Raw genomic sequence first — 25,695 nt, 5'->3', positions numbered from 1 at the left:
TTCCAGAAACAAGGTGAATTTCTGTCTTACTGTAGTTATTTAAAAAATAAAGAACTAATTCCTATCATTATTTTGGGAACTAGTGCTTCTACAGCAAATCCATCACCATTAGAATTTTAAGAAAAATTTACATGTGTAGACCAGGAATTTGAAATAAATTTCCCAGAATTTCTTTTGATTACCCAGTATATTTCTTCCATACAATAAGTATGTATTTTATGAATGACCGTGTATTTCCCTGTGTATACAACACATGTATACTGGGGTGGGGTACCCTTTTTTCATCCCTCTTCAGAACACATCACGAAGCCCCTAAAATGCAGTAGCAACCACATGCTTGCAAAAGTTTTCCGCTCATAGGGAGACCGTTTTGACTTCTGGGCTCTGTCAAAGCTAAATGAAGTCAAAGAGGGGGTTTGTGTTAACTTTGATGGGTTTTGATTTAGGTCCTGAGCCTCAATTTTTAGGCATGATTTTAGGCACACCTGCTGCTTTCTATTGTTGTTGGATGGGTGCCGAATACTTTGAAAAACTGGTTCAATTAAAATAATTACAGGGAATTAGTAATTTCTAAGAATGCTTTCATGAGGTAGTTAATAACCCTATACTTTCCTGTATGTGTTATTTGTCATTTTTGGGCTAGATTGAATAGGGATTCCCCAAGATGCTTGTCCACACTTTATTAACATGTAATTAGATTTTTTAATTTCCATAATGTATTCATACTTTCTCTTTAATTACAAGTTGTTTTATTCTGAAAGCTTTGTCAGTTATATAGCTTCTTAAAAGCAGAAGACCAAACTGAGTGTGTGTAGTACTTTTATTTAATGAATCCCAAATCATCTGTATTCATGGACATAAAGGAAAGCCTGGCAAAGGAACGGTCTCGTGGTAAGATTTGTGTGCCTCTGTGACCATTTGGCTTTCATGAATATCCCTTTTTGGCCATAAAGGGAATGCTCACACATGGTTGTTTGTGATACGTTCCTAAGTCTTTATTCACAAACACAGAAATATATTCCTCAAGGGCATTCTGAAATGAGGACTTAGGGAAGTTCTATTTTTCTTGCTGCTGCAAGATAATGTGAAAAATGACATTTCTTGCTGCTCCTATTTCTTATGGAAATTTTATCTTTTTGTGACATATGCCAAATGTCCATAATGAGCAGCTTCAAGCTGCATGATAGAAGGACCCTACGTAAAGCAGTGTTTGCAGAGCAAACACCGAATTGAGCAGTGGGTTCATGGGTGAGCTCGTGTGACTGTGCCCAGGAATAGCTTCTGCTTCTGCAGTGTCAAATCTTCAGAGAAAGGACAGCCATGGATGCTGATTTTTGTTTATTTTCTGTACACATGGGGATGCAGAGTGGCCACTGGACGACTCCTTTAGGACAACACATACCCTGTTTGTATCAGCAAAATTGCATATTTACGCAGCCCAGCCAACACTGACCAGAACAACTTTAGGGGAAAGGCAGAAAAAGACTCATACAAGGGAATTCCATCCTTGAAGGTGAGAGAGACTCTACTGGATGAGTCCCTGAGCATCTCACTTAATTAGACTTGTTTTGAGCAGAGGATTGGACTGGATGACTGCCAGAAGTCCCTTCTAGCATAGATTATTTTCTGACTCCACGAGATGTATTTCTAAATTCTTTATCAGCTTTCAACTACAGTTCCAAAAAGCAAAGATTCTCCTTTGAATGAGAGACAATACAGAGTATTACTATTTCTCTTTTTGTTCTGCATTTATACTTTCCTCTTTTTCTTGCATACAGCATGATGCAATGAAGGTCCGGCCTGCTGAATAATATGTAAGAGCATTAGCTGCTGTACACTTTAATGGTTTACAAATAATAGTGTGCAACAGGGATCTTCAGAACTGGAAGTTATTGTGAAGCCTAGGGCACTGCTGCAAAATAAGTGTAGGAGGATGAAAATATCAGTGGATCTCATGTTTAATGCTATTCTTACCTATAGATATAAAGGCTGCTCAGCAAACGAATAGACTTGGTGATGAGGAAATTGCAGGTAACTTAACATACTACGATGAAATGATAGGCTCTTGTTCCAGGAATCTGGGTGATGTGAGTGGGATTTAGGAGCTTTGCAAGATGAAGGTAGTGGACTTTGCAAATGAATCATCCTTGCATCTGGAGACATGGTAATTGTTCAGAAAAAGAACACAAATTTGCAGTAGGTTGCCAGGGTTTCTCATGAAACTACCACATTTTTAAGCAGTTGGCTAAACGGTAATCTCAAACATTTGCAATAGATTGTTTTAATTTTGCTGTTATTGTCAGTCGTAATTGCTCAAAGTGTTCATTACCAGACCATCAATACATTCAGTTCTCTGGGTCAGTAAATATCTCTTGATAATATTGAAGGCTTTGAGAATCAAAAGAAAAAAAAAAAAAAAAGTAGATTCTCTTTATACCAGACAACCTTAACAGGCATCAGCAGATCAGCTTGACCCCAATCTCTTGTCATTCTCCTCTCCACTGATTACAGTTTGGTAGTTACACTTTTACTATTCTATGCACTGAATAAAGAGGGTCAGATTTTCTGTCCCTGATTAATATTCCTCTTGAGCAGTACATTAGTCTGCGTACAGAGATGGGAGAAATTGTCAGATGTTGTAAAAGAGTGAATCTCAATGAATTCTGAAGGATTTATGATCATTTACAGTAACTGCTGATATGACCTTTGTTTTCTTTCACATTTCTTTCAAGGTAAGACACAAACTATTAACGAATAAGGGAGGGAGATTCCAGTCACAAATGACTGAAACTTCAAAATTTAGCATCAGACTGCTCCCTCCCATATGTATATTTTTCCAGCATTTAAGATTATGGATACTAAAAGGAAGAAAAAAAAGCAAAAATATATTCTCTTTCTTTTCTTTCCTCATCTACTCAATGAAGAACAATTTAAAACCTTAAACCATGTGGTATATATGGAACTAATATGCTCTGCTATTCACTTGAACCACAGAAATGATACCACATCTGGCCTGGTACAAATTCATATACTATTTGAACCTGTGCATGTTCATCAGCAACTGCTTAAGCCTGGGACAATGACCTGATAAAACCCTAATGGTACATCCTGTGATCCATACATGAACAGATTTTCCAGTACAACTAAGCTATTTTTTATAGCAAAGGCTTCTTTTTCTTTTTTTTTTTTTTTTAACTGTAATGCATTACAGCTATTGTAACTGAGATATTCTATTTAATCAGAAACTGTTGATGATTTTGTAGACCAAAGACCTTTATACCTTTGTAAGACACTGTCACAAGGGAGTAATTTAGGGTTCTGTTCTGCTCACTGCAGAACAACGTTTAGATTTCTCAAAGAGAAGTGCGACTTAAAATTTTGAGTTCGGTGGCCGTTTCACTCTATTGTTTACTGCATGGGGGAAATACGCCAAGCTGAATGCTGCTGACCTGCTCTCCAGGAGCCTGTATCTGTTCACAAAGAAAACTTTCAGGCTTCTTCCCTCCCTGACAACTGTTCACTCCAGAGTTTGTGCCTTGGAGCTCTGGAGACAGACAGGCGAGCCCGGTACCCGTCGAGGTGCAAACTTTCAGGATTCTTCTCTGCCTGATAACCCTTTGCTCCAGAGTCTGTATTTAGAGCTCTGAAGGGAAACTCTCAGGGGATGACTGTACCCTTTTGCAAAAGCAAACTTTCAGGCATTCCCTTCATGATAACTGTTCGCTCTGGAGTCTGGATTTAAAGCTCCAGCAGCAAACTTTCAGGCAAGGGTTGATAACAGTGTGCAGGGCAGACTGTCAGGTAACAAAATTCTCAGAAAAAAGTATATGTAATGGAGCAGAGCAGCAGCAGGGCTGGCTTAAGCTGGGACCTGCGCAGAGGCCCAACCTGAGCACAGAAACACAGACTTTGGTATCTACAGACCGTTCACGCCGTGATTCAGCCCAACAGCAACACTGCACTGCGGGGGCTTCTTGCTCCTCTCTGGATCCTTTTCACTGCTCTCACATGGGCCTTTGTTTTGTTCAGCTCTAGACACTGTTTATGGCCCATGGCCTTGCTGTTTTGTTCAGCTCTAGACACTGTTTATGGCCCATGGCCTTGCAGGTCATGTTTTGTCTGAATAAATCATTTTCTTCTCAGTGAAGTGCAAAACAGCGCTTATCTTGCAAGTGTTCAGTGTAGTTTGTAGTTGCTCTTGGTAAATATGCACAGAACTTTACAGCTTAAGATTTCAGCAAATCCAGCTTACCGAGTAACATGAAGCAAAGATCATATTAAAAATCACACAACTTTATACTTCTAGATGATTCATTATATTCAGTATGCATTTCCTTCAGCTAAATGATCAATATGAAACCTGTGAGAAATAAAACCATTGCCATACAGCCAGCTTACTTGGCAGAGAGCTCACAGCAGCTCCCCCAGGCTGTCAGATTTATGGAATAAAGTGGTTGTTTGTAGTCAAATCACAGACAGCGGGACAGGTCTGCGTGACACCCCCTGCACCCAAAACTCATTGGGGTTCAGTGTCTGTTCTGCTTCCTTGGGGGTTTCCCAAAAGTAAAGTTCTGGGCCCAGCTACAGCTCCGGCCTTTCCCTCCTGTGGAGCCTGAACACGCTGCTCTGATTTGACTGGGGGTCCAGTGCACCCAACACAGATACAATTAATTATATGGAGACAGAGCTCTAAGTCAGCAGCTGTGGATGATGCTCAGATATACATGCCTTTGAGTGTTATTCTTTTATTACTGTTTCCTCACTTTCTGACATTAAGTGATAGGAACTGCTTATATCACTGCTTTCTCTCACCACTACCCAGTCTACAGATGAAAATATGAAATGTCAAGGCATATGATCTTTTCATCGTTACAATGTGGGTACAAGAAAACAACCTCTCAATAACTGAGACAGAAAATAACACTAAGTATCTGAATCATATGAATATGTATTATTATGTATAGTATGTGTAACAAATTTACTCCTTCAACAGACAGTTACATTTAGTTACAATATTATTCCAATTCTACCATGTCAATGATGGTGATTTGCGTTTTTAATTTAAATAATTTGTGAAGATATTCTTAAGATGCACACAAAATTAATTTATAATTTCTGAATGCTAATAATAAGTGGCTGTTTAGGAGTCTTATATCTAAATGGCCATGGGTGGGTTATGTATCTACATAAATTTCTATATGCATTTTTTATTTCATAGTTTTATTTTTTGAAAACAGCATGTTGAATGCTTTTCTTAACTTGGGAGTTCAACTTATAAATAAATATCCTGGAAAATATGCTCATATAAACCTAGAAAGAATTAAATATATAGACTAATTTATAAGCTTGCAAATTCCAGGGACATTAGCATATACTGTGCCAAGGTCAGTCTATAGTGTGAATGTCGTTCTCCTGCCCCCCAATGTATATCTGTCAGTGACAACAGCTGCATGATAATAAAGCATTGGGGTAGTGACTCCAACAATTTCTTGAACAAATAATTGGATTATGTGGTACTGTTTTGTGAGCATGACCAAATGTTTTTTGTGCTATTTCTTTTAAAACTGAGAAAGTGAAATTAACTTACTCTTGAATTTGGTAAAAGAGAGAATATTTTTTTCAATGCTCACAGAAAGCACAGCTGTGTAGATCCAATGTATTTGTATATTGTTTTGTTATGATAAACTGTCATTAAAAATTTTCGGTTGTTGAAATTCATAACCTTGAATAGTTTTCTAAATCACATTTGGTTTTTAGCTAATGCTTCAATGTCTTCTTAGCTCATGTCATGATGGCAGACTGTAACCATTAAAAAACAAGATTCATCCATGTTTCAAATGTGACAGAATAATCTCTTTTGTCATGGGTTTAATTTTCTCTAAATTAACTTAAAACCCGAATTGTCTTCCACAAATTAACTATGAGTCTGTGATGTTACTTTACAAACCCCAGAATTCTGGGTGCAAAGGGAGCCCTGTGACAACTTCTCAGTGACATGGATGCCTGAGTACCAGCATATGCTGGAGTTCTCAGGTTTTTAATCTACTTTTTCTAGCAAGTGCTAAATCAGCTCTGACAGATGAAAAACTTTCAGACTCTGTAAGATGCCTTTTGAACGGCAAGTACTTTTGAAACCTGATTGCACCTGGTATTAGCATAGTGCTTGAGCATACCAGTGATGAATTAGGACACACTTGTTTGAGATGCAATAAAAACACAATGCAGAGATTTTTGAGGAGAAAGAGCTTCCTTCACATTTACACAAAAGGCCACATCACTCCACTGCGTACCTTCCCTCACCCTTGGGAGATGTAATCTGATGTGATCTGAGTCAAAGTAAATGATCAAAATCATTTCAACCTGGTTAGAGAGCATAAAAACACAACGTATCTGTCAAGGAGAAGGGATGCAGACAAAAAGGGCTGGGGATGTGAGAAGATCCTTCTGCCAAAATGTCCCCACCAGCAACTGCCACAGCAAGCATGGAATCAAGCAGGACTAGGAAAATAGGATGATGTAATAACCATGAGGGGCTTCAAAGGTTCTTTTCCTGACATTTTCTGAACAAAACAAAATAATGTGACACACAACACTGTCCTTTTCCAAGGTTTTTTGTTGTTTTTTTGGTTTTGGTGTTTGTTTTGTTTTTTAATGGGCATTTTTATTGCAGTTCTGCTTTCTGTCCCCTGAAAAACAAATGTTTTTAACGACAGAAAAATAAACAAACTCCAGTTTAATAATAAAACTTATCACAATTCTGTTGAAATAGAAGCAGTCTCACCACCTCTACTTGTAACTAATACAGGTTAATCAAAAAGCTCACACCACACCATGGAGTGGCATACTAGTTAATGAAATGAACTTTAAATCTTTTTTTCTCAACTTTCCAGTGATTTTCTGCAATAATATATTTTCAGTCGAAAGCCAGTTGAGCTTGTAAAAGTCACTTGAATCTAAATACACTAGCTAAGGTCTCTGGAAAAGTGGAAAAAATTGAGAGAAATCTCCTAGCAAAATTTTGCACCTTATTTTCACAGCCTGAACAGGTCATCGATGCCTTATTTATCCCTGTGAGTCTTGATGTTACCTGCTCTGACATGACTGTGACTTTATAGCTCCACAAAGAGCTACACGAAGTCAATGGCCCCTGGCTCAAATCACAGGCCACTCCATGGCTTTTATTTCAGAAACAACTTTCATATTGGAGGATGGAACCAAGCTCTTCTCAGTGACAACCAATGATAGGACAAGGGGCAATGGGTACAAACTGGAACAACAGGAAGTTCCACTTAAATATGAGAAGAAACTTCTTCCTGGTGAGGGTGGCAGAGCCTGGACCAGGCTGCCCAGGGAGGTTGTGGAGTCTCCTTCTCTGCAGACATAGAAACCTGCCTGGACACCTTCCTGTGTAACCTCATCTGGGTGTTCCTGCTCCATGGGGGGATTGCACTGGATGAGCTTTCCAGGTCCCTTCCAATCACTGACATTCTGTGATTCTGTGATTCTGTGATATTGTCTAGAGTCACAAGGCAGGTGTTGAAAAGGCAGATTTTAATGCATAGGCATAGTTGAATGCCAACAATACTGGAACCTAGATGAGATTCTGATGGCAAATTTCTCCCAAAGTACAAGTCATAAGACATTGCTGTGTTTTGAGCGTTCTACTCGTGTGGTGAACAATGTCCTACTGGCCCCAGGACCAGCACCACCTCTCACCCAGGGAGTTTAGCAAAATGTGGTGCACAAGCCTGTGCTCATGCAACGTGCTCACGCCTGCAATGCCAAGCAACCCCAGTCTGCTTTGCAGGAGGTTTTGACCGCAGTTAAATAAAATGCAAACTTATGTTTATTCATTACAGCAGAAAGGTTAGGTAACTGAATGGGGAAATCCTGTTACAGAGGCTGCTTTAATTCCTGGCTCTTTGGAGTTCAGGCAATTATTCTCTGCTTTGATGACTGCATGCACAAAAAAAATTACCCATTACAAAACTGTAGGAGGAGAAGTGCAAATATAGTGGTGAAAACTGAGGTAGGCTCCAGCTGGAATAGCCAGCTGTCCTGGGTATCAGCTGTCCCTTCCAGGACAAAATTAACATACTGGACAAGCCCGGCAGGTCTAATTAGACAAGAGGCTCCCGGATACTGGCAATTTTGCCTGTGTAATGTCTGAAGTGCCTGACTGTCCTCTGAATTTGTGAGACACTGGGAACCACTGTAAGGTACATTGCTTAGCATGAGTGTACTCCTCTTTCTCCAAAAACAAATGAATTTTGCAAGTTGAGGTAGCTGTGTTTCAAATTTGTCAACAGATGTGGTCTCTTGCACAGATGCATGTATTCTTCATTTAGCATTGCCCACCACCACCATTATCTCCCTTTGAAGATGATGTCGTGTTTTCATCCTACATATTATGCCTCTACTGCTATATTTTTTGGCAAGTATACCCATCCAAAGCTGGCACCCTGTCCTCTGCATGGGCAAAATGCCACTGCAGCAGATGGGTGAGTAGCGAAACCAGCACAGTGGCAAGTCAGAATGTATCAGGGCGGTTTCCTTTCCAGGAACAATGAAATGGCATTCGGTGTAGATATCCAGCACCTAAAATGCAGGTATAATGATATTATTAGCTGATTCTTGAGTTTATGTTGAAGAATGCAAGTTACCAAATACAGACTCAGAAAGCTTTGTAGTTACTTTGGACATAAGTTGCACAGAAGAAAATACTAAGCAAATTACTTTTCTACTTATTATTCTGAAGTAAATAGTTCTGCCTAATCACATTGCTAAATGAATGAATTCTTGCTTAGCCTGAAATGCAGAAAAAAGATCCGTTAAATAAACAATAAAAGTGGAAAATTCCTTATAAGTTTAACAGTATTGGTAGGTCTGGAATGGTTCTTAAGAACTCACTCAGTTAAACAAGTGAGATTTTTCTTTGGTTTTGTTTTCAATAATCCTGCAGGAATCAAAATTTCTATATTCAATAGTATTTCTCTATGTCTCTTTAAAGTGAAAGGAAATGCAATATCCACAACATAAGACGCTGGAACTTATCTTTGCTTTCGGAAAGACACCTCTTGGAGTTAGGAAAGTGTTATTTATGTTTCCTTTTTTTTAGAAGAAACTTATTAACATTCTTATTACATATTTTTATACTTTTTGGTTATTTAAATTTGGGTTTAAATGTCTGTTACCTCACGTGTCAACATCCTGGCATTGCTGAATTTATTAGAAAGCATGGGATCGCTTGCAACAAGGTTGCTTATAACAAGTTGTAACTTTTTTATGAAATCAGATATATGTTTTAAAATAAAAAAAGTCTCAAGCATTACACTGTTTTCACTTTCTTTTATGCTGACATTAAGTACTAAAAAATGAAGGTACTAAGCAACCTTGGAAATAAACAGGTTATGTTTAAATTGAATATCTACACAATATTGTTGGTAAATAGGAGTTAATATAGCAGATGTATCCCCAGTGTCATTTCATTTTAGGCACAAGTGTGTCCTGTAGTATATTTGTGAATTACACAAGGCACTCCAAAAAAAAATAATAGATACCTAGAATAGTATCTGTTGTCCGTGTGCTTAGGCACTGAAATATCTGCATCTGCTACCAGGGAGGGATATCTGAACGTTAGACAGCAGCTGGAGAAAACTTTGGTTTGCCACCTTATTTCTGGCAATGTGCGACTTGCAGAACTGTCCCTGATGAACATTGTTGTTCCTGTTTCCCTGCTCAGGAGAGGAGTCGCTCACGATTTTTGTGGACAAACGGAAGCTGAGCAAGAGATCAGACGGAAGCGATCCCAGCACAAACAGCTCCACCGTCACACTGGAGACCCTGCACCAGCTGGCAGCCTCGTACTTCATCGACAGGGACAGCACCCTGCGCCGGCTCCACCACATCCAGATCGCCTCCACTGCCATCAAGGTAGGGAGAGCCTCGGATGTGCTTCCAGACCCACTAGCTGCTTCTCAGGAAAGATGTGTCTTGATTAGTAGAAAAAGATTTGTTAGCAAAACAGTATTTTTTGTTCTGAACTTTTTTACCCAAATAAAATAACTCAGTTGATAATGAAGATTCTAGTTTAGAAGAGGGTCTAACACAGTGAAGGCATTATTCTTGATAAGTGGTACATAATTTGAATGATACAGCTGGCCCTTATAGAAGTGTTTGGTCATTGAGACAATTCCCTTTACATTTATGACAAACCTATATCTGTAAAGGTGCATATGGTTCTGTCAAACTTATTTTCTTCTTTTTTTTTTTTTTTTTTTTTTTCCCTTACTGACCTTTGGAACAATTTGGAGCTCTTGGTTCTGCAGTTCTGTGGAGGCACACCCTAATTTCTGTTAGAAACTTATTTTAGTACAATTTGTCAGTCAAAGCATCCTGACTACTGACAACTGTAGGTCACTCATATCACTGGAGGATGCTTGGCTAAGATCAGTGCCCTGGCAGGTATTATATAAAACAGCACAGAATCACAGAATCACGGAATCCCAGAATGTCAGGAATTGGAAGGGACCTGGAAAGCTCATCCAGTGCAATCCCCCCATGGAGCAGGAACACCCAGATGAGGTTACACAGGAAGGTGTCCAGGCGGGTTGGAATGTCTGCAGAGAAGGAGACTCCACAACCTCCCTGGGCAGCCTGTTCCAGGCTCTGCCACCCTGGCTCCATCCTCCTGACACTTCCCCTTTCCATACTGATCCCCATGAATGAGTTACCCCTCAGTCTCCTCTTCTCCAAGCTCCAGAGCCCCAGCTCCCTCAGCCTTTCCTTGTAAAGCAGATGCTCCGTTCCCTTACAGCAACTGTTCTTTTGAGCAGCTCTGTAGCCTAATGCTGCTTATTTGAAATAACCTCTTTCAGTCCAATTCCAGCATTGAACAGCAAATAAAATTTTAATGTGCAGTTGAGTATGCATTAATTATGAAGCTTTTAATGTAAGATGTGATTTAGAATCCATTTTGTTCATTGGGTCTTTCCATTGGTAACTAAGGTCTTCATTAAATACTGTCTGAAGTCAATCTGCAGTTTCCAACTAGCTTAGCTGTTACTCAAGTAAATATAAATTTACCTCCTTGGGAGTGTGAGAACCTTTACAGTAAGAAAGAGACAACTGGAATTTATGGCTTGGCAGCACCTGTTCAGTTTGGCTGCTGGTATATAGAAGATACTCCTCCTGTAGCATCCATCGCAGGCTTGCGGCATGGCAGCTGACCCCACATCAGAGCTGGTCAGCCCCAGGTGCAGGATGGAGTTTGGCTGTTCAGGTGCAACAGCTGAAAATGCAGTAGAACCAACACAGAGTCTGACTGCATTGCAGGGCTGCCCAGTGGATCACTCTGTCTTGCTGCAAACCATGGTACTGTGCACCTCTCTGACCTGACTTTTCTTCATGATCTCATTGTTTAATATGTAGATGTACAGCAACCTTTAAAACTAGGTTCCTTCTGGTTTTTTGCACATGCAAAACTTTCCTTCTATGCTAATTTATGGCTGAAACCAGTGGTAACTGAACTGATAGAACATAGAAATGTAAAGACAAGACAGTGCCTGAAAGAAATACGTCCTTTCTATTATCTAACTTATTTTAAAGCAAATTTGTATAATAATGCAAAATTCAATTCTTGCTAGCAATTTATGTAATGAACCTTCTGCATGTCCAAAGGTTTTTACAAACACTGCAAAATGACTAAGTTTCCTCTCCACTCCCTCACTGTTCACAAGAAGGATACAAATGCAAGCTGCAGTCCGTCAGCAAATCTGATTTGGTTAATTGACTGCAGCAGGTCTCTAGAAAATGGTTCTCGTATCGGATGCAACAGTGCTGATACATGAAACCCTTGCCTTTTTGCTTGTTGTCATTGAGAGACCGGGAGCATTTGCATTACAGATTTCTGTTGCCAGAACACTTAACTGAACAGAAAAACTGTTCCTGTTGAAAACTAGGAACAGAAAAGCAGCCAGGGAAGGCATTTTTTGTTGTTGTTGTTCTCTCCCCACACAGATTTTTGAAACACTGCTCTTTTTGAATTGGAAAACCATCAAATAAAGTTTCAGATCCATGGTGTAAATAGGATATTTCAAGATTATTTATTAAAACTTTTGTAGTGACTTCTGAGTTAGAATACAGTCTTTCTGCAGGGCTGCAGAGCCAGATCTCTGTGTTCCAGCAGATCAGCTTTACAGCTGATCTGATAGAAGTGCCACCCTGGGGTCCTGAGGACCAGGGTGGCCACCAGCCAACTTGGTGCCTTTGGCCCTGGGCTGCTCTGGGAAGGAAGTTGCCCTTTCCCACCAGGTGGGATGAGGGATGATTTAACTCTGAATGAGATGTGTGCCCTGACTCACCAGGTGAGATCAGGTACAAGTTAACTCTGGGTATTTCTGCGTGGTAATGGGAAGTGAATGACAGTCACTCAAGAAGTCCAATTTAATTATGAACTTACTAAAAGCACTTAGTGGAATGCAAATTACAGCAATTAGTAACTTGACAAAAATATATTATTATATCACAAAACTTAACAAGACTTTAGCAGTGAAACTCACAATGATATTACCTTTATATAAAGGTAAGAAGGAACAAGAAAGAAGGAAAATTAAGATATCAGAGAGAGAGAGTGTAAGATATCACTGCTTCACAGGTCAATCGGTCCCGTGACGTCCTCTGGAGAGGGGGGAATGCAATGAAGATTTTCGTACACACTATCAGGTCATATCACATATGAAGTTGTTTTATAACCCAGTTCATTTACATGCGAGATAGGAGAGGGCAGTTCGTCTCCTCCCTCTGTTTGCTGTTCATGCTAAATTAGGAAAACTCTTCAGGAAATGGGTCTGGGGTCTTCCAAGTAGGGGAAAGTTCATGATACTGACCAAAAATGAGTTGTTTTGCCCATCAGGAGTAGCTGTTGGTTTATGGTTTCTTCTGGTAATTGGTTGTCCCACAGATGGTTCATCTCTATCATCTCAACTAGGCCATGAGACCTTCACAGCAACACTGCTAGTTGCCTTTATCTTTCACAAAACCTTGGGTGTCTGCCCCCACAGCCATCTATCTTTTCCACCCAAAGTATCAAAAACTAGATGTTTAAGGCAAAACATCATTCTTTGTTTTAATTGGAATTGGGGGAGTGCTTCAAGGTTGTCACAGAGAGGGAACTGAGCAGGGGTTTGCATTGTAAACTACTGGGCAGCTCTTCAAGTCACAGCAATTCGGTGTCTGCTTTGTGCACTGCAGCTCTGCCCAAAGCCTTCTCTGCATGAGAGATCAAACAGGGATTTGCAAAGGAACTCCAAGAAATCTCTCTCAGCTTACCATAACTCCCTTCTGACCAGCATCAAAGAAATCCAATATAAAGGTGTCACACCCCGCCCAGAGGTGTCAGTGGGGGCAGAGGTGACTCATGTCCGTGGGTCCCCTTGGCTGGAGAACAGCACACACAACACTTAAGCTCTGTAAACAAGAAAGGCAACACCTTGTATTTTGCAGCTCGGCCCAATTAGTGGATGATTCAGTGGCAGAAAGATTTACGTTACTTAAGCCTAACTGGTGGACAGTTTAACAGCAAAAGGATTTGCCTAAACTGGTTTGTGGCACATGTGGGGCTGTGAGCCTTGTGTGATTATGCTGCTCACAGGAGGAGAGGCACAAAAAAAGGGATGTAGGGAAGGAAAATAGAAGTGAAGAAAGAAGAGAACAGAAAAGAAAGGCAGAAAGCAACTGAAGGATCCCAGTGGAGATGGCAGGAGTTGCAGTCCAGGCCAGGGACGTGCGGCCCCCGCTGTCCCCACCGGGGCTGCTGGTGTTTGTAGTTCGGGAGCACAGTGGCCGCAGGTGCTGGTTTAGTTCCTGTGATGGGACTGGAACGTCCTCAGGATGATGGGACCTCCAGCACTGTACAACAAGCATTTTACAGCCCTCTGGGTCGCCTGCCTGGGGAACCTTTGGTGTTTTGTAGAGGTGTTATTGCAAAATAGAGAAAAGTCTAGGGGGTGATTGTGAAGGACGGACAAGTCTCGGCCACCTTGAAGAGTCTCGGCTTTTCCCTCCGTGTCAGGCTGGGCCGATCAGAAGATGGAGCTCCGTGCTCTCTGGCATGTCTGCCTCCTGTGTCACCAGCGGCCTTTGTCTGCGGCTCCTCAACTTGTGTTGGGTGTAAATCGCAATTCACCTTCTCCTGAGTGTCCCATCTCCTGCCACTGGGCCACAATGTCTGAGGCAGATTCTTTTCAGTCTGACAATGTTCCATCTCCTGCAGCTGGAGGTGTTGGAACGAAATAAGGACTCAGCAAAACAAGTCGATTTAATGTGAATCACGCTAAAGCCATTTATTACAGAAACCAGCCTCCTTATATATGTAACTATATTCTAATCACACACCCACGCTCCAAGCATGGATTCACTAAATGAGTATCATGGGCTGTCCATGCGCTGGAGTCTCACTGATGATACGTCCGATGATTCACACCACGCCAGGACGCCGGTGATTGAGGAACGCCCCTCTCTCTCACAGCAGATTCTGTTCTCAGCTTCTCAAAGCGGCCTTGAGATTCCTTTGAGCCTGACTAATTCAGCAACAAATCTTTATCTATCAAAACCCCTCCACATAGAGGAACTGGTTTTGCCACAGTGTCTGAGACAGAATTCTTTCCAGTCTCTGACAAAAGGCATTGGAAGAGGTTTAGAAATCTCCGAAATTCTGAATTTATATTAGAAGTTTTCCAAGTGATTCACAATAATTTTTTGATTGCTGACTAGTTAACAATAAAAAAAAAAATCATATTCAGAATCTGTTTATTATTTGATATGATCAGTTTTGATTCATTCTTAGACAGCAATTCTGTCTCTTAAAACACAATTTGTATGTGTGTACATAGAGCTTAGTTTCATTGAAAAGAAAAAAAAACAGAGTTATCTTTTGGATAGTTTGTTTTCCCTTCCTTTAATGTCAATAAACTTTATTTACATTTTGAATGGCTTTTTAATATGCAGTATACTTGACTCTATCATACTAGCAGAGTTCTTTATATTTTAAGAAGAGACTATGACTATTAATAATGCTTCATTTAACTCATCCTCTTACTAGGAAGAACTTAACTACCCTTTTGGTAATACATATCTGAATAAAACAAAAGAAATTATTATTTGGAACAGGCAAGACTTAAAGCACAAATAGAAAGACATTATATTTGCAGATAAATCATAACACATCAGTGCACAAATGAGCTCTGATACAAAGGCGTTCCTGGAATTTTTTACTTTGAAACTGACAGGGATCATAGAATCACATAATGGGTTGGGTTGGAAGGGACCTTAAAGATCATCTAGTTCCAACCCCCTGCCATGGGCAGGGACACCTTCTACTACACCACGTTGCTCAGAGCCCTGTCCACCCTGGCCTTGAACACTTCCAGGGATGGGGCATCCACAGCTTCTCTGGGCAGCCGGTTCCAGTGCCTCAGTACCCTCACAGTGAAGAATTTCTTTCTTATATCTAATCTAAATCTACTTTCTTTCAGTTTAAATCCATTACCGCGTATCCTATCACTACGTACTACTTTAAAAAGTTCCTCTCCAGCTTTCTTGTATGGAAAAGCCACAATAAGGTCTCTCCAGGTCTTCTTCTTCTCTAGGCTGAACAACCCCAACTCTCTCAGCCTGTCTTCATAGGAGAGGTGTTCCAGCCCTCAGATTATCTTCATGTTCTCCTCTGGATCTGCTCCAACAGGTCTACATCCTTCTCATGTTGGGAGCCCCAGAGTCAAATGCAGCACTGTGGGTGCGGACACAGAAGAGCAGAGTAGAGGGGGATAATCCCCTCTCTTGACCTGTTGGTAATGTTTCTTTTGATGCAACCCAAGATACAATTGACCTTCTGGGCTGCAGGTGCACATTGCTGACTCATGTCGAGCTTCTCGTCAACCAACACCCCCAAGTCCTTCTCCTCAGGCCTTGTCTCAATCCCTTCATCCCCCAGCCTGTGTTCGTGCTTGGGATTCCTCTGACTCACATGCAGGAGCTTGCACTTGTCCTTGTTGGGCTTCATGAGGTTCACAGGGGCCCAGCTCTCCAGCCTAATAAAGTCCTTCTGGGTGGCATCTCTTCCCTCCAGTGTGTCAACCACACCACACAGCTTGATGACATTGGAAAACTTGCTGAAGGTGCACTCAGTCCCGTGTCCATGTCACCAACAAAGATGGTCCCAATAGTGACTCCCGAGGAACACCACTCACCATTTGATAATAACTGTTTGTTGGCTTCTTCATTTGTTTTTCGAATTTCCTGTTTCTATGCACAATCTGAAACATCAGTAGTTAGAAACAGCTTTGCACAACTGTTTGCACAACTATGGATTTGCTGTTTGTAGCGTTCTGAGATGGCCATCTCTGTGGCTGTTACATCCCTAAAAATATTATCTGAGAAGAGAAATTAAAAATGCACTTTCCTTCCTTCAAAAACACAAACAAAAGAAAAAAACCAAACATTTTTGATTCCTTTTAGTTCCAAAATCAGTATAAGTTTCCTTTTTTCAGGTTAGGCTAGATCAATTCTCACACCTCTTTTTATTATACATTTGGACCTGCAAAAAATGCTTTCTCTGAAAAAGCAAAAAAAAATAACACTTATAAACAACCTGATGTATCTCCTGAATAAGTTACTATATTAAGTCTGTTCCCTTTCTTGTGATTTTTCTTTTCTCGTTACTGATCTGCCTTTTACCTATCTGCTTTAGTCAGGAAGAAATTTTCTTTGTGGATACATTGTAAATTGGCAACACATCAGTATGGTTTAATAATCATTTAGTGACAAAAATGTAATGATAGCATTATAGGAAGAAAAATCTCATATATAGAAGCATGAAACTGTAAGAAAAAAACCTAAGCATTCAATAGGAGAGAGGGTCTTTAAGATGCCTTGAAAACAATTATAACTGAGCAATTCTTATATTCTTCATGCAGATTCATTGAGATATTTGATAGCCGATTTTTTTTTTTTGCTTGAAGGTCTTGATACATTATTTTGTGGGACTGCTGCAGGAAGATAATATTTTGATAAGTTTCATAATTAAGCTTTTCTATCCAAAAACCTAAGTTATGTCACAGAGAAAGGAAAGCATGAAGAAGGGGGAAGTAAGAATTCATATTAGTCTTCATGTTTAATTCTTACTTACTTAATGAAAAACAATACTGTTTAGAGTAAAATCTGTCAATGTGCAGAATGAGGAAAGGAGTGGAAGAGATACATTTGATGAATCAAGTTTGTTAATCAAATTTGTTCGTAATCAAGTTTGTTAGCTGTGACATAATTATCCTTACAAATAACATGAGCATAACTGATTGAAGCTTCACATTAATCACAGAGACAATACATTGTTTATTCCACATTAGAAAAAAAGGTAAAATCACCACATCACATTTTCCAACTGAAAATCAGATGTTCATGGGAGCCACCCAGAGCCTGTATCAATATTTAGCTTATTTAAAAGTCCCTGATACATACAGTCTTTCAATATAATTTAATGCATGAATTTTAGTGTAAGTGGCTCAGCTCATATGCTAAATCAACAGTTTGCAGCCCCAAGGGCCTCATTGGAAACTCACCAAGTGCCTGACGGCTGCTTCTAATTTGCATATACATTTACATGAATGTACATCCTGTTGTGTTTGAAATATTACAGATCCAACATTACTTCTTTTGTATGCTCATTTTAGAAGCTTTTTCCTATGAAAATTTCTCTTCGGATGCACTGATCGCTGTTAGCTCTCCCTATTAACATCCCTATTAGGATGATGGGTATGCTCTCCTCTTGTCTAATAAAATCCGGTACTGTCGTGGAAGCAGGGTACAAATAAAGTCAGCAAATGTTTTTCTTTCCCTGTGTGAAACCTTTAACAAGCAAAATTCTCAGCTCTTCCAACTCAGCATGGTTCTCGCTTCTGTGCAGCTGTGCTAACGTGGACCTATTGCAGATCTACCCATAGCTTGAGGATCAGGGGAAGGTGAAATCAGACCTAGGACTACGCAGTGACCACATGGCTGACCTTTTTCCTTTGCTGATTGATGGATGGTGTCTACAAGACATGAATGTCACAAGTTACTGTAGCATCTCCTGTGATACTGGTGACAAGTCCTGTCCTTGCCCACTGGCAGCATGGCCTTGGTGAACAACCCTGAGATCACGCATCTGTTCACCTAACAACTAATTAGGACACCTTTTCAACAGCAGGTAGATGGAGAGGGCTGTGCATTGTACAGCTAGATTTTATTCTGCTTTCTGAGTCTAATACAGCTGGGAAACAATGGTTGCTTCTGCTGAAATGACCCCAATTCCTGTTTGCTAGAAGCTGTACTTCCACCACTGTCACTGACAAACTTCTGCACTAAGCCCAAACAATTGTGCAGAACACATAAGAAACACATTGGTTGCATGGTAAATTAACTATTATTGAATACTCTCATTCTGTTCTGCAAAAGAATAAGCACAGTTATGTTAAGCAAGTAGAATATTGTCGTTTAATAATGTGAGGCTGTTACAGTAGTTGCCTTTTGGAGGATATCCTTCCATCTTAGAACACATTTTCTTTGCAGGGAGTTGGGGCGGGTGAATACAGTGCAGGTGTTATCTCAGGGTCCAAATAGCTGTGGGACAGTCACAGTGCAACAAAAGAACAGGAGGCAACAGAAGAACAGATGCATAAATTGAATTTTCCAACAGCTATTTACAGCCAGATTACAGCCCATTTATTCCATCTGAGTGAGAAAGAATAAACATCCTTGAGAACGTGCCCTCTAATTTCAATTAAATTTTATTGTGCAATTTGTTTTTTTTTTCTTCCCCTAGAACACTTTTCTTGCTATGAGAGATATAAGCACTTTTGTGGTCTCTGAAAACTTTAAATTACAAATAGTTTATAAGAACAGGGCTCTATTGTAATGGTAAATACATCCGATTATCTATAATTAACCCGTGAATGACTCATGGTGGGCTGTTAGAGGGGAAACTTAAAATGGAATTAGTTTCTCACTCAAAACTCAGAATGAAATCCAGACCATTTTTTGTTTGTTTCTTTCTTTTGTCTGAAAAAGCTTCCTTGCTTAATTTTTTTCCTTTCATACCTCATACTTGAATGTGTTTTTTCTGTGGATTCAAGTAATTGCTGTAATCAAAAGTAGAAATGCTGCGACACTATAAAGACTTGTGCTTTTGTCAGATTTCTGGCAAATTCTAAATGTAGACATTTTTCACTATTTTCCCAGTTTTGTATAAACAGCCAAATTTTTGAACCTTTTGAAATGCAGATCTTGAACACTTCTCACCCTCATTTACCCTATTCAGTTTGTGGGACAGGGATTTAAGATTGTGTAGCTGAGAAACCTTGTAAAGGACTCAACTTAGGATTCTAAAAAGATTTTGCCCAGCAAGAGCTTTAAGTTGTAAAATCACAGTTAGAAACATTGCATTGGAAAGATCTGTAATATCAGATATTCGTTGACTCAGTTGAAGAAATTGAATAGTAAATATATGTTTAATTAAAGAAAGCTCAGGAACTGAAAGCCCTTTTCAAAAATTTGTGCAGGTATGGTGACATTACTTATTCATGTCAAGAAGAAGCCACAGTACAGATTTTCAAGGACAAGTATTCAGGTCTACGACAAAACTCCAAGTTCTCCACTACCTTCAGAGATCAGACAGAACTTCATACAAGGGCAAAACTTGAATTTTTTCAAAGAGGGAGTTAAAAATTAAGATTTTCAGGGTAGACCTAGAAACTCCCAAATCTTTGTCTTGACGTAGTAAACTCTCATGAAATTTTTGTGAGAATTTAATATTTTGCAGATTAATTTGAAAAATATCACTCATTATTAAAAGCTCAAAAAGTCAGCTCAGCTATTTATGTAGCTAGGTATTGATCTTTAAATTTAAATTTGGGTTATCATCTAATCTTACCAGAGGAACTGGGACCTGCAGTTGGGCATTTAGCTTCCAGTGCATTTTGGGTATCACCTAGTTCCTAAGGATTTTTCAGTAGCCTGAATTTAAGTGTTGATTTGGATAGGCAAGTTTAGACATCTGGGATCCAAATACTGACATTCTGGTCTCGGACCACCAGGTGCTAGTACATGGTGCTAACAATAAAAACAAATGCAGCATGTTTCTCAACAGGGTTTATTTGCTCAGGAGCATTCCTGGACTTCCACAGCTCTATCCCTTCTTTTTCTGAAGCTACACCAGTCTCAGGTAGCTAAGATGTCTCTGTACCATGTTTTACTGCACAGCACAGGACTTGTGTTCGTCTCATTATCAAATTGCAATATATGAGGTTTTATACATTTATGTCTGGGAGATGTTGGAGATCTTTGTATCAAATTCTCCATAGGTATAATGAAATCTTGTGCCTGCTACATGTGGAACGTTAACTAATTCTAAGAATACACCAAGTGTAAAGGTTAGGGATTTATTTCCATATCTTATTCAGGAATTTAAGGTGATAATGTTAAAAACAGCCTTAATTCATTTGGACAGTCAAGTTTTAATTAAATTGAAACTCCAGGCTACTTTCCCTAGAAGGTAATGTAGAGGTCGTCCATTCAGCTGGTGTAAAACAGCAAAATTCCTTTGAGAATCTGGCCCCCGCTGTTTCAGAGAGAGAGAAAAGGGAGGGGGGAAAGGAACAGCAAGTTAATGCAATAACATGTTTTACTAAACACTCTCAGAATGCATACTCAGCAACATAATTGACACAATACATCACAGCAGCTGCAGCATGACACTCATAAAAAGATGTGTTTTAGCAGCATCTAATACAGACTGCTCTGTCTCATTATATTTTCAGCAATGTGCATAGAGGAGTAATGAGTGCAAGAAGTTATAACATCACCAGCTAGTTGGTAACACAGCATGAAATGCTTCCAAAGCAACAAAATAGCACATAATAGAGATGCTGGGATATGCATGTTGTAAAAACTTAAGATAACTGTTCTTAGCTTAAAAAGAAAATGAAAGAAAAACAAAAAACAAACAAGAACAACTGAACAACCAAGAAACCAAAAAAAGATAAAAGCAAGACAAAGATAAAAACAACAAAACCAACCCACAACACAAAAAAAAAACAATAAAAAAGGATAGACCATATGACGTGATAGACTATAACAAATTGAAGGACTTCGTTATTTCAGTTATGCGGTTTAGTCAAGAGAGAAGGGTAAAAACACAAGAAAATTAAGACTAGCAAACCCTAAGGAGATTACAAATATACATAAGTAAACAAGAGACCTTAGCAACACTTACACAACACTTGCCATCACAATTGTCAAAACCTGTAAGTTCATACTACAGGTCCTTAAATGTTTCTTCTTTTTTTTTTTTTTTCCTTAAAAAGTAAAACGAAAGCAAATAAACCCAGAAAATGGAGAAGGATTTTAATATTGAGCGGCCCACAGTGAACACATTGAACAATCCAGATAGAGCAGTTTGCTGATGACACCAAACTGGGAGGAAGGGCTGACACAGCAGAGGCTGTGCTGCCATCCAGAGACCTGGACAGACCAGACTGGGCAGAGAAGAATCTGATGAAGTTCAACCAGGGCAAGTGCAAGGTCCTGCACATGGGGAGGAACAACCCCAGGCACCAGCACAGGTTGGGGTGACCTGCTGGAAAGCAGCTCTGCAGAGAAGGACCTGGGAGTTCTGGGGGACAACAAGGTGACCATGAGTCACTGATGTGCCCTTGCGGCCAAGAGGCCAAAGGTACCTGGGGTGCATGAGGAACAGTGTGAGCAGCAGGTCAGGGAGGTTGTTCCTCCCCCTCTGCTCTGCCCTGGGGAGGCCCCATCTGCAGTTCTGGGTCCAGTTCTGGGCTCCCCAGTTTAGAAGGACAAGGAATTACTGGAGAGAGTCCAGTGCAGGGACACAAAGATGCTGAGGGGTCTGGAGCATCTTTGTGCTGAGGAGACACTGAGAGAGCTGGGACTGTTGAGATGGAGAAGAGAAGCTGAGAGGGATCTGATCAATGGGACCAATATCACATGGTGGGTGTCAGAGGATAGACTAGACTCTGTTCAGTGGTGCCCAACGCCAGGGTGAGGGGCAACGGGCACAGACTGAAACACAGGAGGCTGCATCTGAACGTGAGGAGAAACTTGTTTGCTGGGAGGTGCCAGAGCCTGGCCCAGGCTGCCCAGAGCGGGTGTGGAGTCTCCTCTGAGACATTCAAACCCACCTGGACCCACCTGTGTGATCTGCTCTGGTGACCCTGCGTGAGCAGGGGTTGGACTGGGGGATTTACAGAGGTCCCTTCAAGCCAGCCAGGCTGGGATTCTGTGATTCCAGAACTAAGTTAGAGGCACTCAGATTTGTATGGGGTTTAATTTAGTCTTTATTCTGGCAGTGCAGTGTTTTGTTCAGACATTTACTGCAGCACTCGCCATGTCTTCCACTCTCTAATTGACAGCTACCAGCTGTCAGCAGGTCAGAAAATGTCAAACAAGGACTATAAAATTCACAGAACAGTTTCCTACCTCTGAACCCTAAGAAATATGAGATACCATGTATGAACAACATGAATGAACACAAGATTCTGACCTATACCTTGAATAAACTGCAATGAAGTCAAAGGAGTTTCTTAGCACAGGTATTGATATCATCGAGATCAGAGTTTTCTCCATTCAACCTCAACTATCATCTTCCTAATCTATCAAACTACTAACTACTAGCTCTCTCTAGCTTATCCAAATTAATTCTTTCATTCCCAGGGAATAGTTGATGCCTTTTATGGTCCTTGGGGTTACTGCAGTATTCTTCCTTTGATTTTTGTTAAAAATAATACATTTTTAAAAAAAATCATAAAATAACTATAATGTCACAGTTATACTAGTTCATAATGTTCCAATAACTATAATAATTCCACTAAATAGGGGATACTGGTATGCATCCTCCTACCCAATATGTAGATTTATAAAGAAATATAGTTCCGTCTTCTCCAGTAGTGCCTAGAGACTTTAAAATGAAAAAATATTCCATGTTTGTCCTTCAAATTTTCATGAAATCCTCAAAGTATAAAAATAAGTGATGATAAAAATGTTACAGATAATAGAGAAAATGGTTTGAAGAGGACCATTACAATATTTTTTCTGTCATGTTTTAGTCTATTTAAGTAGACTCTTATTCTCACTCTGGTTCCCTATTACAAATACGACATTCACAGCAATACTAAACCATGCACATAATTGTAAGAAATAAATACCCTATGTTCCTTCAAGCATGGCTATTTATATACTTTTTAAAAATATAATAATAAAATGTGTGGGTCTACTTTTCTGGTTTTTTTTTAGGATATGCAAGAGGACTAAAGCATTTTGATTTTAATCTACGTTTGAAAATTCTTATTTGATCCTAAAGACCAACCTGTTAAAAATAATCCTGTAGAATGGAGCTGTTATATTGTTCAAACTGAAGAGTATGGTATCTTATTGCTTTTTTCTTCAGGTAAAAGACAGAAGCACTTTAATCTCCACAACATCAAGAGGTTACAGTGCAAAAAGATAATAAAGAAAGTTACCTAAGATTATAATTAAATCAAGTTTATCACTAATGTTGGTGTTAGTTTACTCTGTGTAGAATTTGTCCTTCCTTTATGAAAATACCGAAAGCTGGCAAGTCTACAGTGTATGACATACAGAGTTATACAGTATTATACTTTCACGGCATAATAGCTTAGAGAGAATTGTGCACTACATACAAGGTAAATGTTCTAATAAGCTAAAAGGTATGAAAAACCATAAAGTGGCATATATAAACTTCATGCAAACATGTGGAAGATCTGTAACTCAAAAAGCAGCTTGTGTCAAAGGCTTTGCACCTACCACATCATGAAAGGAGATGGATACTAAGATATCTCTAGAAATCTTCTAAATTACATGGAGTCTACATAGAAAGAAATCAAAACCTGCAGGTAGTAGTGTTCCTTTCAATTCTGAGCAGAACAAAGTCTTTCAACTTGTAGAGGATTCCTCAGTACTGATAATAAGTGCTACTCTCTTTTCATTTGTTTCCTCCTTTTCCCTCTGAACTTCTGTCTTTCCCTAGATTTTTACTTTCATAGGAACTCTGGGTCTCTCTTCTATTTTTTTGGCTGAAGAAATGCACTTGCCTTTATGATACATAACTCTTTGCCCTAGGTGCTGTCTCATCTGTGTCAGGTCCAGAAATAAATGAATAAAACAAACCCTTGGACAAGATTTCATATTCTCATATTCTAAATACTTTTTTCAAAAATTATATCAATGCAAGATCCATAATAGGACACATTAATGTATGGTCTAATGAACAAGCCTCAATATTTGATAAATCTTTCAAGTCCAACGAATCAGGATGATCTGAATGATGATTTTCCAGATAGGCACAGTGGTCTGTCTGGGTAACATTGCCCCTGGAGCCTGATACCAAGAGCAGTCTTCTGTATGTTAAAAATTATCTTTTTCTCTAGTTCATGAAATAAGAATATCAAGAATCAGCTATCAACCAAAACTTTCCAAAGAGCAGTCAGTTTGTTAATTCAGGAATCTTCATAAATGCAGATTTTGATTAAATATGCTCAATGCCATGTGCCAGAGGTGTTTTCACCTGTCGAAAACATGGAAAGCCCCATGGTCCAAATTGTGTTCCACTAAACTCAGTGTTGATTTACACTGGGGAGGATCTGGTCTTTCTTGATGAAAATACAGGATCCTGGTATGTCTACAGGAATTTTCCATCCAGCTGTAATTCCCACCTCTCAAAACAGCTTTTTTTGTATGAATTCTTTTTGTTTCAGCTTTGTACTGGTCTTTATTACCATAAATTTACAGATATATCTGAGTACCATGTGATATGTTTGCAGTTCTGAGCATCTTTATTATTTAATTAAACTCAGCAAATTTATAAATCCAGTTTTACTTTTGTTTTCTTAGGTAAAACATTGAGGTCTCATCTGAATTTCCTACCTCCAGATGTGATGTACAATTTTTGGACAGAGAAATATTCTCTCTTTTCTTCTCTGTCACTTTTTGTGTCTTTATTAAAACTTTAAGAGATATAGTGAAATTATATTTTTGTACCTAAACCTTCCCAGTTCTCATTTGCTAAAGGCAGTTTCTACAATCTTCAGACTTGTGAGTGTTTGACGTTAAAAATTTCTTTATTTAAGAGCGAGTATAACCAAAACCATCTCAGTCCTTATGCTAGAGGGTTCTTCACTTGACTTCTGCATATTTGACAGGACTTAAGTGGAAAAGAAATAGTATTTTTTCCATTTATTTTGACAGACCAAATAAAAAAATCAGACTATATCTAACACAGCTACCAACTCTCATTTCCAATAAATTTTGACTGAAATGAGAAACCTGGATTCAGTCTTCCTTTCTCATCTATAGCAAAAAGGCAACAGAATTATCTGGAATACAACTGGTCTTAGAGGGAATAAAAAGGAGAATAAATTCTGTTTTGGTTAAAGTGTTAGGAGTTTATGGTTTATTTAAAACCAAACATTTTTCTTTTATATGGCTCCTCACTTTCAAATTTGTTTCTTTCCTCTTGCCTTGTCTTTACAAACATTTTCTTTTTTTTAATCTAGAATACTGCTCATTATCACAGTGGCAAGTTTTTTGTAGAAATTGCTACCTGAAATGTCAGCTTTTATTGTA

General features: G+C 39.3%; 1 protein-coding gene across 3 annotated transcripts in view; it reads left to right on the top strand.

Annotated features, from left to right (window-relative positions):
- Positions 1-25,695, top strand: part of BRINP3 (BMP/retinoic acid inducible neural specific 3) — a 231,184-nt gene that overhangs the window by 132,953 nt on the left and 72,536 nt on the right. For all 3 annotated transcript variants that reach the window (XM_065072811.1, XM_005508054.3, XM_065072810.1), the window contains one exon: positions 9,743-9,933. In XM_065072811.1, coding sequence (XP_064928883.1) covers positions 9,743-9,933 — 191 coding nt within the window. The remainder of the gene's footprint in view (positions 1-9,742; positions 9,934-25,695) is intronic.

Source organism: Columba livia, chromosome 8, assembly GCF_036013475.1.
Source record: "Columba livia isolate bColLiv1 breed racing homer chromosome 8, bColLiv1.pat.W.v2, whole genome shotgun sequence".
NCBI lineage: Eukaryota > Metazoa > Chordata > Aves > Columbiformes > Columbidae > Columba > Columba livia.
This window is presented reverse-complemented; position numbering and strand designations above follow the sequence as displayed.